The following is a 13354-nucleotide window of genomic DNA, read 5'->3' as shown; positions in this document are numbered from 1 at the left end:
TTAAAAGAGTCCGAAGGCAAACGTGGTGGGATGGGGAAAAAATGTTCCGGAAAGAAAAAAATGGTGACTCCCAGGGGCGGAGTTTCTTGAACGGTGCTCCACCCCTAGTTCAAGTACCGCCCCACCCACCCACCCACCCTCCTTCCTGCCACCTTAGGGATCTGACTTTCTTAGTTATTATTCTCCTTAAAATCTCAGCTTCAGGAGATCTATCCCAAATTTACCAGGGCAAGCAGAAGTAGTTTTTGCTCTAATCCCGGATCTGACCTATAATGGATGTTTAACAAATAATTTCTGAAGTGCCACCATAGACTCCCAGATTACGGTACAAAATGCAGCCAGAATACACATAGACACAAGTACATTATACACATCATTCAAACAATTCTCGTGTTATCAGAGAATATGAGACATCCGTCACACTGTCACATAACTATAACTGTGCTTATGATGGTTCACGGACAAAGTATAGCTACTAAAGTACACGTAGAAACAGTTTGTACACAATCATTCCTTCGATATTTACTGAGCTTCTACGTACCAAGCACTGAGGATAAAACTTGGTGAGCTAAAAAGAGACACGGTCCCTGCCCTCATGGAATATACAATCAGTGGAGGTGACAGAATGAATCAAAAAGAAATTTTTTTTACAAATGAATCACAGCAGGCACACTGCAAATCCCATGAGAACACATCCAAAGCAAATATAATATCCAGTTTATACACACAACCCAGGTGTTCCCTGACACAAGAGACTATCTTCCCTCAGGTAGGTTTATCAGACAGACCCAAGATTGAGGGATCTCACTGGCCAGGAGGAAGTCTGAGTGCTCCTGGATCTTGAAACAGAGTATTTGCCATCCCACTGGGCTCAGGAACTGACTTGTATGCAAGACTGCAGCACCCTGCAGAACATCGAGCTAAAAACGTACCCAGCGTATTTTTTGGTTACTTTTAAGTGATATAAGCTAAACACATGGTAGGTAAAAATTCAAAAAGTACAAACAGTACAGTGAAAAGTAGATTTCCCTTTCACCTCACACCCCATTTACTTTCAACATATTCTGGATGAATGGATGGACTGATGGAAGGATAGTTTGTTTGTTGATAGTAATAAGGGGGAAGGGAGAACACTTAACATCAAATTTATGAAGACCTAGCTCCAAGTAAGTTATACACACTTAAAAGAAAACATCACAGTTATTTTGAAATACATAACTTGGGACAGAAAATATTGAAATAAAAACAGATTTTTAAGGCTACGGGATTAATTCTATCCAGGATAAAGAGAAACAAAGAGACAAAGGAAATAGGATGGATCATTAGAATAAAGTTGGTCTGGGATTCCGCATTCTTTCCTTTTTTCCTCCTTCTCTCCTGTCCCCTCACCACCTTAGCAATCAAAATTCCATCTCCAAAGACTAAATTGCAAGCTTCATGGCCCCAGCTATTGGGATCCCTTCCCAGTCCTGCAGTGTACACAAGTAAAAGAACTCTTAGAAGGCTGTTTCGACATTCCTTTGTGACACCCCCACAATGCTAAGTTTTTAATACTTAGGACCCCAACCTTCCTTAAAGAACAAAATGAAAACGTGTCCCTGTGCCCATCAGGGGGCAGTAGTCACCCACAGTGTGGAGGAGTTCTGTGCTCTAGAAGAGGCTGACGATGCCGGTGACCCTTTCTGCACCTCCCAAGTTTCAGACCTGGCTTCCCATCTCAGTCTCTGAGCCTCAGCCTCAGCCTCATCCTCTCCAATTCATTCATGTCGGAGAGGCCACGTGGTCCTTCAATCATGAATATTTGCTCATCCATCTACCTAGGACACATGCAGTGTTCTTTATTAAATACCAGGAGTCGTGGTACCGTGCACCACACCAGCAACCTGGCTTCCAGAGTAAATAAACTACTGGCCTTTCTCTCATCCATCACTATGCAGGAACCAGAAAAAGAAATGAGAGGCCTGGGCTGTGCTCAGCCAGCCTCTCTCAAGCCCCATCCCTCTGGCTCCACTCCTCCTTGCAAGCCAAATCTTCTTAAAATACTGCATACTTTTTGTTCTTAGCACTTCTCACAACTGTTACTTGTTCTATTGTAATGATTAATATGACTCTTTAATGTCTGCCTTCCCCAGAAGACCTTCAACTTCATAAGTTCAGGGTTACTGTCCACTTTGTTCAACTCTGTCCCCAGCACCTAACAACACATTATAAGTATTCAATAAAATGTTTTAAAGAGGCCAAATGAATAAAGGTGAGTTTGTCTCTCAGTCCCCTACCTTACTAAGAAATGGAACTAAAGGGTGTATGCATTATGATTACCTGGACTTTTGTGGAAAACCTGCTTAGAGTAAGGGCTGAGGCATGAGATAAAAGAGAAGGGTTGTCTCGTCAAAGTCTCAGCTTCTTTATAAAGTCAAAGGTAATTCTTGCTGAGGAAAATCGAAGGAGTGTTGGAGCTGGTGAACAACCAGCTGTGTTTCCCTGACCCTCCCCCCATCTCACCAGCCCCATTCAGAGCTTCCAGACAGAAAAGCAGTGTGTGTGTGTGTGTGTGTGTGTGTGTGTGTGTGTGTGTGTGAGTGAGTGAGAGAGAGAGAGAGAGAGAGAGAGAGAGAGAGAGAAGGAGAGTCTGACTGACTGGAGTATATGAAGCTTAGACTGCTCTGTGGAGAGGTGTGTGCACAAACTCAAGGACCCTTGATGGAGAAAGTGGATGGAACAAGAGCAGCTGGCAAGGATTAGGGTGAGGACGAGACAGCAGAGAGGAGCTGAATGTGAGCAGAGGCAGACGGAAGGCTGAATGGGGAAGAGGGTAATTTCTTCAAACAGCAAGCACTCCTTCCATGACTCAAAGCAGCTCTGATGCTGGGCCATGCCGCCACAACGACAGCAGTTGAGAAATGCCTGTAATTAGGAGCCTGGCAGTTCTTTGGGCTTCAGCCCAGAGTGACGATGCAGCAAGAATTTCCGAGCCCCGCTGAACCAGGTGATGGAGGAGACAGAGTCAGATCCACTCCAGTCCCATCCTTCAGCTGTGCTTGCTCCCACGCTCCTCTCATTTTCTTCCCTACTATGACCCTCACTACCCCCCAAAACATCACTGACTTCCTTCCTCCTTCTGTGGTCCCAGGACCTGGACACTTCTTTCAGACAAGACAGATCTTCATGTGCAAGGACAGCTGTGCTTTAATTCTTCCTCTAGTTCACTGGACCTGGTCTGGTGAGCGTCCCCTTCCCCGCTCTGGCCTCCCTGCCTGCTTCCCTCTTGGCTCCCTCTCTTCCCTTCTCAAATCCCCACCAGTTGATGGGCAGAATTGAAAGAAAAACCACTCTTATTCCTGTTTTTCCACTTCAAGCCTAGTATGTGTGCCGCCGTGGGTCTCCCGGTAATGTACAGAACATCTGCCGAAACACTGCCAGATTTCCTCTTCAAACTTAATCTATCACCCTGTTTTAGTGCCACTCTGAACTTACTGCATTTTAACTGAATGACAAATGCAGACTACAGAGCTCAGAGCTCAACGCTCTGGACAAGGGAAGGATTACAGAGTGCTGGTGGTTGGATGCATTCATGGGTCTCTGTACTGGGAGTTCTGCTCTGGTAGGTAGCATGCAGATGAGGTTTGGAGATGACAGGCTTGCTCCAGGGAGGATCGGTATCTATGGGTGATGAGTGTTCTGCAGGGGAAGAGAGGTTGTGTTGTGAGTCCAACCTTGAAGAGGTCCTGTTGGTAGGTGGAGCAGGTGCAAACTCCTCTGGGAATATGGCAGGGAGATTGCTGAGGCACGCAGATCAAGGTGATCAAGCCCTTGCTATGTGTATTGACATTTCCACAAAGAACTTTACCACTAGCTAGCCCCCTGGCTCGGCACCCACCAGCACCTGAAGCCAGGCTCCTAGGGATGCAGACATTTCCATCAATGACTGTAGAGTTTCTGTTTCACCTCTCAGGGCCGTGTTACATCTCTAAAAAGCCACTTCCCAGAGTCAGAAGGATCTTCAAGGAGCCTCTTCCAAGATCCTCACTCATTCCAGCCACAGGACAAAAACTTCTTGTAGTCAGGAGTAAAGGTCCCTAAGGTCTGAGATGGACCCACCCCACCCAAATGCTGCTTCTCTTCCAGTTCTGGCAGAACCGTTGCTGCTCTTGCTTCATCAAAGCTTTTCCAAGAAGATCAGACCTTTCTCCTCTGAAAATATTTTATTGATAAATTAACTCTGATAGGACTCACCTCCCACTTAACTGCTGTGGAGTCTCCCAGGTGGGCCATGGGCCCTTCTGTAGGGAAGGGTCATGTGGAGGACAGGGAGTCTCACTCAGGCAGGGATGGGATTCCCGGGCATGGCAGAGTTGGATACCGGGACTGAGGCTGGTCAGGAGGTCCTCTGAGGACAGCCCCTCCCACTCAGCACCAACGTGGGGAGTGGTGGTCAGGGGTGAAGCACCTTGGAGCTTTATTGCTGGTGAATGCCAAGGAAAGTGGGACCTCTGCCAGCCTAGAATTGCAGCTGAGGGCATCAGCGCCCAGGGATCCAGAGAAGGTGGCACTAATTCCCAATCAACAGAGCCTGGCTGCTGACCCACCCACCCAGCCCCTGGGTGGGGAAGGAAGCCGGGAGAGGTATCTGAGCCAGGCAGGGTTGGGGAAGGGTTACAGTGTGCAGGTCTTGGGCAGAGCAGGCGCCAGAAGGGGACAGGGATGGCCGGGCACCGAGGAGGCCACCTCTTCACAGGTCTATGGTGTCGCTGCCCACGCTCAGCTCGTCGATCTGTCGGCAGGCGTCCAGGAATTGCTCCTGCAGCAAGGCTTCTTCAGCCTGCAGCTCAGGAGCAGGCTCTGGAGAGTCGTGGGAGGATGGGGACAAGGCCTGGTAGGATCCTGAGGCCGGGAGGCTAGGGCTGCTTCCCGAGGGCCGCGGGGGGCTGAGGACACAGACCAGCGGACAGCGCGGGGGCCTGTCGGGGCTGGAGCATAGCAGCATGGACGAGCTGTCCCGGGAGAGTCCGCACAGCGACCCGGATGAGGCGCTACTGCCTGCGGGCCAGGCTCCGGGAGAGGGGAGTTCCGGGGGCGCGGGGGAGCCAGGGGCCTCCTTAGACCTCCCACTGGGCACGATCCTGGTCTTCGCCCCCAGCGAGGAAGTGCTATAGAGGCTGAGCCCGGGCAGGGCTTCCCCGAAGGCAGGGCCCTGGAAGAGGCCTGGCGCGAGCAGGGCCTCGCTGCAGAGGGCCTCCTCGATGCTGCGCCGCAGGTTGATTGGGGAAGGCGGGCGGAAGTCCACGGTGTAATCACTGCAGGGGGATGAGGCCGGAGAAGGTACCGGGTTGGCCTCCGCCCCCTCGAAACCCTGGCAGGCGCCTCCCTGGAGTAGGAGGTCGGGGCCCGGCCCTGCCAGGGCGCATAGCTGCAGCAGCTCCGCGTCACCACGCGCGATGGCGCTACCCAGGTGCTCCTTGTCCGGGGGCCCGGTGACCCAACGTCCGGGCAGCAGCGGGGCCGCGTGGCCCGGGGAAAAGCGGAAGAGCTTGGCCCAGCAGCGCGGCGGCGGCACGCGGGGGCTGCAGAGCGTGGGGTAGAGGCCCAGCAGCGCCAACGGGAGCGCGATGCCCACCTCGCCCAGGCGCAGGCCCAGCTGGAAGGCCCACCAGGGCCAGGGCCCCTCCAGGCCGGGCTGGCCGCCATAGCCCAGGGCGTGCAGCACCTCGTAGCCCTGAAGAGCTCCGCTCAGCAGCCCGAAGGTGCCCGCCACTGGGGCCGTGCGCGCTGCGCGCCGCCAGGACTCCCGCGGGGCGAAGGGGCTGCGGGCCTTCGGGAGAGGGGTGGTGCCCTTGAAGCCTGACCCTCCCAGGGGCGCTCCAGCCCGCCGCCGCCGACCCCCCCAGCAGGAGAGCGCCAGCAGGAGCCCGGAGAGGAGGGCGGCGAGGAAGGCGTGCAGCCCGCGGGAGGCGAGCCGTAAGGGCCGCAGCGGGCGGTGGGCGGCGCTCCCAAGGGCGGCGGCCGCCGCCAGCCCCAGCCCGAGGAGCAGCAGCGCGGCCAGGCCGGCCGGACACCGCGGCGGGCGCGGCCGGGCCAGCAGCAGGCAGGCCAGGCCCAGGCCGGCGGCCAGGCAAGGCAGCGGAAGGTCCTGCAGCAACAGCCAGGCGAGCGCGGGCAGCCGGTCGCGGTGCCCATAGGCGTCGTAGAAGAGCGGGAAGGCCCGCGTGGCCCCGGCCGAGAGCAGGAGCAGGTCCAGCAGCGCCAGGCAGGGGGCGCCGGGTGGGCAGCGCCAGGGCAAGAGGGCCAGAGCCAGGAGCGCCAACAGGGCCACCAGTCCGAAGAGCGCTCCTACCCCGTACACATGGGCCTCCCAGGCCAGACCCCAGCGAGCCCTGGCCTCTGCCCAGTCGGCCTCCAGGGTCAGGAAGAAGAGGGGCAGTGGGGCCGCAGGAGGCTGTCCCTCGCGTTCAGGAAATTCTCCTATGCCGCAGGACCCAGGTCCACACTCTGGCCGCAAGGAAGGCTTCCCGAGTTTGGCCGGAGAGAGGTCATTTGGGCCGGAGGTGGGGATGATGGGGTCTGTGGGCAAAGAACATGTGTCTGAGGCAATTGTCCAGCCCATAGTCTGTATACCCCCTGGCAGGGTTCTCATAGCACCCGGGACACCCTTGTCTTAAACTTTTGGCCCCTCACTTTTCTCTCCCCCATCAAACTCCTCTCGCTAGTTTCAGCCCTCATCCTTCCTCCCACCCCTCCCACCTCCCACCCCTCCCATCCCCAGCTCCCTTCATTCCCTTCATAACTCTGTGACTCTACTGCAAATGGTTTTTTCTTAAGGAGTCCCAGGATTTTACAGCTGGAAGGGACTGTGGAAGCCCCCTCCAGTTCAATCCCCCACTAGAAAGAAAGCTCCCTAAGAACAAGTATTTTTAAGAACAAGTGCTTTGCCCACATCTGAATCCCCATGCCTAAAATGGTGTCTGGCACAGAGTTAGCACTGAGCAGAGATTCGTCGACTAAATGAATCTTCTTGTTTGTCAGATGAAGACTTAGGGTCCACGAAGAGGCAAAGTGACCTGTCCAAGGTCACATATTGGCAGAGCTACTACTAGAATCCAGATCTGAGCACCAGTCTGAGTCTCTTCATAATACTAGTTTGCTTCTCTCTTGTTCTGCACCCCTGATTCCCCAACTCCCACCTCGGTGCTGGAAGAAGCTTCCCCTGACCATTTTCCAGTGCTTCTCCCTTCTCCCCGTCTCTTCAATAAAAGCCCCAACATACACACATACACACACATACAGGCACACGCGTGCACATGCATACACGCAGGAGGGGGAGAGGTGAGGTACTCCTGTTCCCAGCACCCCGAGAACACCTTTCCTATTCATCGGCCTTCCTGCCTGCTATACCCTTCTCTCTACCCATGGCCGTGATCCCCATCCTGACTCAGTCACAAAGTCATTAGTCTAAGGCTCTTAATGTAGGTGTGTGCCTCTTTGGTTCCAGTCCATTTTATAGAAAGTGGCATTGAGATGGATTCCGTGGGGGCTTGAATTTACTTGAACTTCTAGGAAGGAACAATCGGGGAGAGCGTAGTGAGGGAAAATGCCATCTTAGTCAGTGTGAGCCCCTCAGAGTTTGCCCTGGGGTTTGCTAACTCAGGCCCCTAGCCCCATCCTGTGCTTCAACATCTTCCCCATGTCCTGTGGGAAAGGGAAGTCAAGTCAAGAGAGGTTGAGGAGTAAGATCTCTAATTCACTCTCCTGGAGCAAGAGAGGAGTTAGAAAGAGTCAGATTCAAGGATTCTCTTCATGGCCATGCAGCAAGGGAGGATGCTGGAGCCTGAACTTCTCCTTAGTCCACCTAGCAGGCTCAGCAGAACTACGGCTGCAGGCAAGGGTAGAGGGAGAAAGATGGTGGTAAAGGATGCGGACGGCCTGGTGGGAATGGGGAGATGAAGAGGAGGCAGATGTAGAATGCGGGTGGGGGGAGTAGGGGAGTGGGGATCTGCTGAAAACCAGACTCCTGCCCCAACTACCTGGCCATGCCCAGCCATGCCTCAACTGGATAATCCAGGAAGAGCCCTCAGCTGGACAATACAAGAAGACCTCAGGAGCACCCCCACCCCAGGCAGTGCCAGCTCAGGCTGGGAACATGCAAAACAGAGCGGTCTTGAGAACGAGGAAAAAGATCGCTTCTCGGCCTTTTGGCTAACTAAGATCAAGTATAAAGGGAGCGAGGAGGGCAGAAAGCGGCTCTGGAGAAAGAGAAGAAGAAGATAGAATCAGACAACTGGGGAGGGCAGAGAGGGAGCAGCCAAAAAAATTAAACATCCGCAGCTCACTGCCTACTGCAAATGGCAGCTTGTGCCCTGCTTCCCGTTCCATCGCATTCCTCAAGTCTGAAGTGGCGAAGAGTACCTGCTGTATGGACAATGCGTGCAAAGCTGTTTGGAGTACTGTGCATAATAAACATTCAGTATGTGACTGCCATTGGTGTCATCATTATAGGCTAATGTTTAGCACTCATCATCAGTTTGTGTTTGTGGGGATGTGACCATTTCTGGCCTCAAACTAGTTCTTTATTTAACTAACAAAAGGGCTGCTGTCCCTTAGCACGTCCTAAACTTGCTTACAAAATCAACAGTTAGTCAAATGAGTGAACATCAATGTATTGTCTCACTTTGTGAACTCTGCTTGAAGAACACTATTCGAATGGCTGGGCATCCCTGAACACCTAACAAAAACACAGCCATGAGTTAAAGGAGGAACCCTTCAACTGGGAACAGACAGCTTGCCGATCAGAGGCAGGCATCAGTCTGATATTAGTGGCATTAGATACACATTCCCTCACTCTCATTCCTTGGTCTCCTCAGACGCCCTTGTCCAACCCACTTCTACAAAGTGGACGAGTTTGCCTGGCTTTTCCTTGGCCTTGGTGGGCTCTGCAGAGAGGCAGAGACCATGCCTGGGAGCCCCACAGCCCGTGCCAGACTGCCGCCTCACACACCTCTTCCTTGCTCATTGTTCAGACCAGTGCAGCTCTCAGATGTCTGCATCCTTCCTCACCGAGGGCCACAGAAAGCCCCATCTCTCGTCTCTGTCCCAAAGCACTATGGCAACTAGAATGAGTTTCAACGTTCCTTAAGAAGCTAGAAAAGGAATTTAAAAAACAAAAACAAAAACAAAGTACAGACACAACTCAAGTGTCAGAGAAGCGAGTTTTGAACTAGAAGCACTGCTTCCAGGGGGCGGGGTGTAGCTCGTGTGCCCAGCACTGGGCCACATGTGGCTGGGAACAGGCAAAGAAGACCTAGTTTCTGCCTTTGAAGGGTCCACTTGATCTCTCTCCTTTCGAGGCTTCCCCAGGAGCCCTCAGGTCCCCCCAGAAGAGCTCAGAAAATAATGACTTCCTAGGGTCCCTCTTGTGAGCAGGCCTCCCTTACAAGATTCTCCCACTCCAGCCCTGTGGCCCCTCTTGACCTCAGGGGCAAAAGGGAGGAGATGGGATGTCAATATGAGTAATTGGTGAGATCAGATCCGGCTAGGGAGGAGTCGGGGAGAGGGGCCAGCTAGATTTATGGAAACGTCAGGCCTGATTATCCACCAGCTGCCCAGATCAAAGGGCCGGGGGATCTGGGCTCCACTGCGGATGCCGGAAGCTGCAGCCTGTTCAGTGGCCTGGCCCCGTCCTTTTCCCCACCCCCACCTCCAGGATTACAGAGGATTGATACTTTTTTAAGGGTGACATTTGCAATATTTAACAACTGGAAATGGCACAGGTGCCAGCCAGGATGGTCAGGGAGTGGTGGGGAGTACTCAGGTGACTAAGTGCAGTGAGTACTTATCAACTGATATGAAAGTGTTTTAAGGTGTTAACGACCTATACAACTCTTTCTGTGTGTACTGGCTGAATATAAGCTCTGTCCGAGGCGAAGGGGACCTAATGCAAGGGACGGGAAGCCCTAGGGTCAAAGGTTAACCACATCTAGGTTAGAAAGGTCCTCGAGGAGACACAGAGAGACTCCCTATGTCCCCTAAATGCTTGACACTGCTCCCCACACACGCTGCTGGCTTAGATAAGGCCCCTTGGCCTTCTCTCCAAGACGCTTGTAGCTCTCTTGGGTTTATCCAAGAGGAACAGCCATGAGGAGGCTAGGTTCCTGCAACCATCAGTGTAGAAGGGGGAAAGGGTGGTATGAGCGAGCTGGGCTGCCTCTGCTGCTGTCCAGACTCATTAAACCCGCCCGGACAGCACTGTCACCAAGGCTGACATGGTGCCAGCTATCATTCTTCCCTGGAGGCCACAGAGCCCGCCCCCAAGCCCACAGAAGATCCTGCCACTGCTACACACTGGGCTGGACAGGGAGGGGACAGCAGGCTCCTCACCCACATGGCCAGGAATGCAGTGATCACGCAGGAGTGAGAGAGAGTCAGGTGCTGTGTTGAGCCTGGAGCTGGAAGAAACTGGGGGACCAGTGATTTCCACTGCTGAGCAGGTTCCTTATGGGGAGGGCAGAAGCTGAGAGGATTCACAGCTACGGTAAACCCTTTCTAGAGAAAAGCTGGGGCCTGGCGGTCCCTCTCCACGGCTCCTTTGGCTTCACCTAGCAGGACCTCTCCCTAAGCAGTGTGCCTTCTGTCCTGTGGGTTATGTGCTATCCCATCGCATCTTGAGACCAGGGTTGCGGTGTCTGAGAGGCAGGGTCTGGAAGTGTATTTGTGATGCAGCAGTGGAAGAAGCAAGGTTAACAGCTATTATTTCATGAGCGCCTACTTTGTGCTCAGAATAACAAGATGGGTACTATTATTAAACCCCAGGTATATAAGAAAATTTAGGCTCAGAGAGGCTAAATGACCTGTTCTGAGATCACCCAATCACCCCGCCAGTTAGTAAGTGAACTGGGGTTCAAAGCAAAATCCCATGCTCCCAGAGTCCCTGGTCTTTCGTCTGCACCACCAGTTTGTCTCTGTGCATCTTCCGAAAGGCTCCCTTGAATGAGGATGGCATCTGTCTGCTCAAGGTCTTCATTGTTTTCCTATTGAGGGGCTCAGCTCTGCCCGTATGTGACAGCATGTCATGTCAGATCAGACAGCAAAAGAGAGAGCCCCAAGGTTGGGTGGGGGTGGGGAGACAAGCCGGGCATACTGGAGCAGAGGGTGGAGTTGGTGCCGAGGCTATGGAAATCATGAAGGAGATCCTGTGTCTGTTTACCCCTGATACATTTGTCTATATCCTGCTTTGCCTGTGATTGGGAAATTCCCAGAGGACTTTTACTTAACTCTGTGTGGGGCCATCCCCAGCAACACTTGTTCTCAGTCCATTATATATATCTCCATGATAATGACAAAGAGAATGGTGTTATGATGACAATGAAATAAAAGGTTCCCAGAATGCCAATGGGTGACTAATATGTAGTATGTGCTCAATAAATAACTGTCAAGTTTAAATGAATCGGACACTTACCTAGCGATGCTGTTGCAATCGAGGCAGAGCTTAGGGAAGCAGTTGGGTCTAGTAGGCCTGGGCTTGGGAGCTTTCTCTCCAGGAAGGATGGGGGCGGGGACAGAGTGGTGCCAAAGAACCCTGCAAAGGGAGCACATGGGCTTCGACTGCCCTCTCCTCAGCCAGCCTTGGCCTCTGGGGCTTTGGTGAAAAGCCTGTCCTTCCCCAGCTTGCTTTCTAAAGGACCCCCTGTCCCAAGAACTGTAGCTGCATGTCCATCAGGAGCAGAGCTCCAGGGACCAAACCAGATTCAATATGGCAAAGAGGGGATTCCCCCCCCCCCCGCCCCCGTGAGCAGTGGCCCATGTCCCAGGGCCTGGAGAAAGCAATGCTGGTCTCCCTTGAGTCCAGGAAGAAAGGAAGACACTGATTAGGCTCGTAGCCCAGTGTGTGACACGTAGAGGTTCCATAAATATTTGTTGCAATGAAATAAACACTCACCTGGAGAATCTGAAGAAACTCCAGAGGCAGAGCTTGGGGATGCGGTTGGACCTGGGGGGCTCAGACCTGAGAAGTTCCGGAGTGGGGACAGAGTAGTGCCAAAAAACCCTGCAAAAGGAGCCCGGGCTGAAGCTTCCTCCTACCTGCCAGGCTGCCCAGCAGGGGCTCTCCTCAGGATGAGGTGAGTACTCACCAAAGGGTCCCAGGCGCCCAGCAATCTCTGCCAGGCTGGCCCGCAGACTGGGCAACAGGGGCAGCATCCGATGCCCGAGCGTGGGGGCTGCACCGGCTCTCAGCGCCATGTCAAACTTCAGTTCCAGCTCACTCTGGTGGGGCCTGGGAGCACTGGATGGAGGTGCTGTAGCTGTCAGAGCAGTGTCCCAGGTCACAGTGCCCATCCTGGGCTGATAGAGAGCAGTGGGCTGGTCGGTGGACCCAGAGGAGGGGGATGTGGACTCTAGAGGCAGGGAGGAGGCCCAGGGTGTAGAGCTGCCTTCAGCAGAGCCCCACTCTGGGGGAGAATTCCCGAGGGAGCCCACCAGCAGTTCCAAAAGGGGGTCAGTCTTCGGCCCACTGGCCACTTCTTTCTCTAGCTCCCGGCTTGGCCCAGGAGACAGTGGTTGTGGTTGGGTCTCTGTGACAGGGCTCCCCCAGGCGGCAGCAGGTCCCCGAAGGTGCAATTTGAAGTTAAGTCCCAGGTTGAGAGACAACACAGAGGCCTCGCTCTGAGGTGGTGGGGTCAAAGTGGTGAGAGGGGCACCTGGGACAGAAGAAGCAGGCTGGGGGCCCACGGGAACAGCAAGCAGGACCCAACAGAACAGCCCCAGCCCCAGACAGCCATGCCCTGCCATGGCCCCACCTGGCCTCAGATGGCCTCGGCGGGCAGGCAGCTCAGTTCTTCAGCACCTTTTGAGCACGGAGGTCCCAGAGAGACGAGAGCCACTATGAACCCTGGGATGGAATGCACCAGAGAGAGGCTTATGATAACAGAGAAGCAGGTGGGGGCCGGGGGCAGGATGCAAAGGGTTCTGCCCAAGGAGAGTTGCCAGCTCCTTCCTCCATCCAGGCCCCAGCATAACTCTCTCCCCTACAGTTTCCTTCTCTTCCAGCTCAGGCTCCCTCTCCCGAAACCCCTGCCTCCCCCACCTGCTCAATCTGGGGACTAGGATCTGACTGCAACCAGCTGCCCTCATCCTTGACTGATAGCAGAGGGGGCGGACTTGACTCCCAGACTCAGATGCCTTCCCTCCCTCTCTCTATTCTCCTTCCCACCCACAAATATTTATTGAGGTACCATGTTCCCAGCACCCTTCTGGCAATGAAACTGTGAATAAGCTAACCCTCACGGATGAGTTTCAACCTATTCGCATCCCCATCTCGGGCCCCAACCTAAGATGTTGGCCCTCTACTCACTCAGACCCAGGAGCA

General features: G+C 53.7%; 1 protein-coding gene across 2 annotated transcripts; it reads right to left on the bottom strand.

Moving 5' to 3' along the window:
- Nucleotides 1–4658: 4658 nt before the first annotated feature.
- Nucleotides 4659–13093, bottom strand: PRRT4 (proline rich transmembrane protein 4). 2 transcript variants are annotated; one of them, XM_036230209.1, is made up of 4 exons: nt 12120–13093; nt 11927–12034; nt 11441–11566; nt 4659–6558 (listed from the first exon to the last, which is right to left on the bottom strand). In XM_036230209.1, the coding sequence occupies exons 1-4, from the start codon at nt 12775–12777 to the stop codon at nt 4730–4732; spliced, it is 2721 nt and encodes a 906-aa protein (XP_036086102.1). In that variant the 5' UTR covers nt 12778–13093; the 3' UTR covers nt 4659–4729. The 2 variants fall into 2 exon arrangements, with proteins under 2 accessions (XP_036086102.1, XP_016004125.2); XM_016148639.2 differs by having other exon boundaries at nt 11447–11566.
- Between the last annotated feature and the right edge of the window lie 261 nt (nt 13094–13354).

This window comes from Rousettus aegyptiacus, unplaced genomic scaffold, assembly GCF_014176215.1.
Source record: "Rousettus aegyptiacus isolate mRouAeg1 unplaced genomic scaffold, mRouAeg1.p scaffold_m13_p_13, whole genome shotgun sequence".
Taxonomy (NCBI): Eukaryota; Metazoa; Chordata; class Mammalia; order Chiroptera; family Pteropodidae; genus Rousettus; species Rousettus aegyptiacus.
The sequence above is the reverse complement of the archived record's forward strand: the minus strand, read 5'-3'. Positions and strand labels throughout refer to the sequence as shown.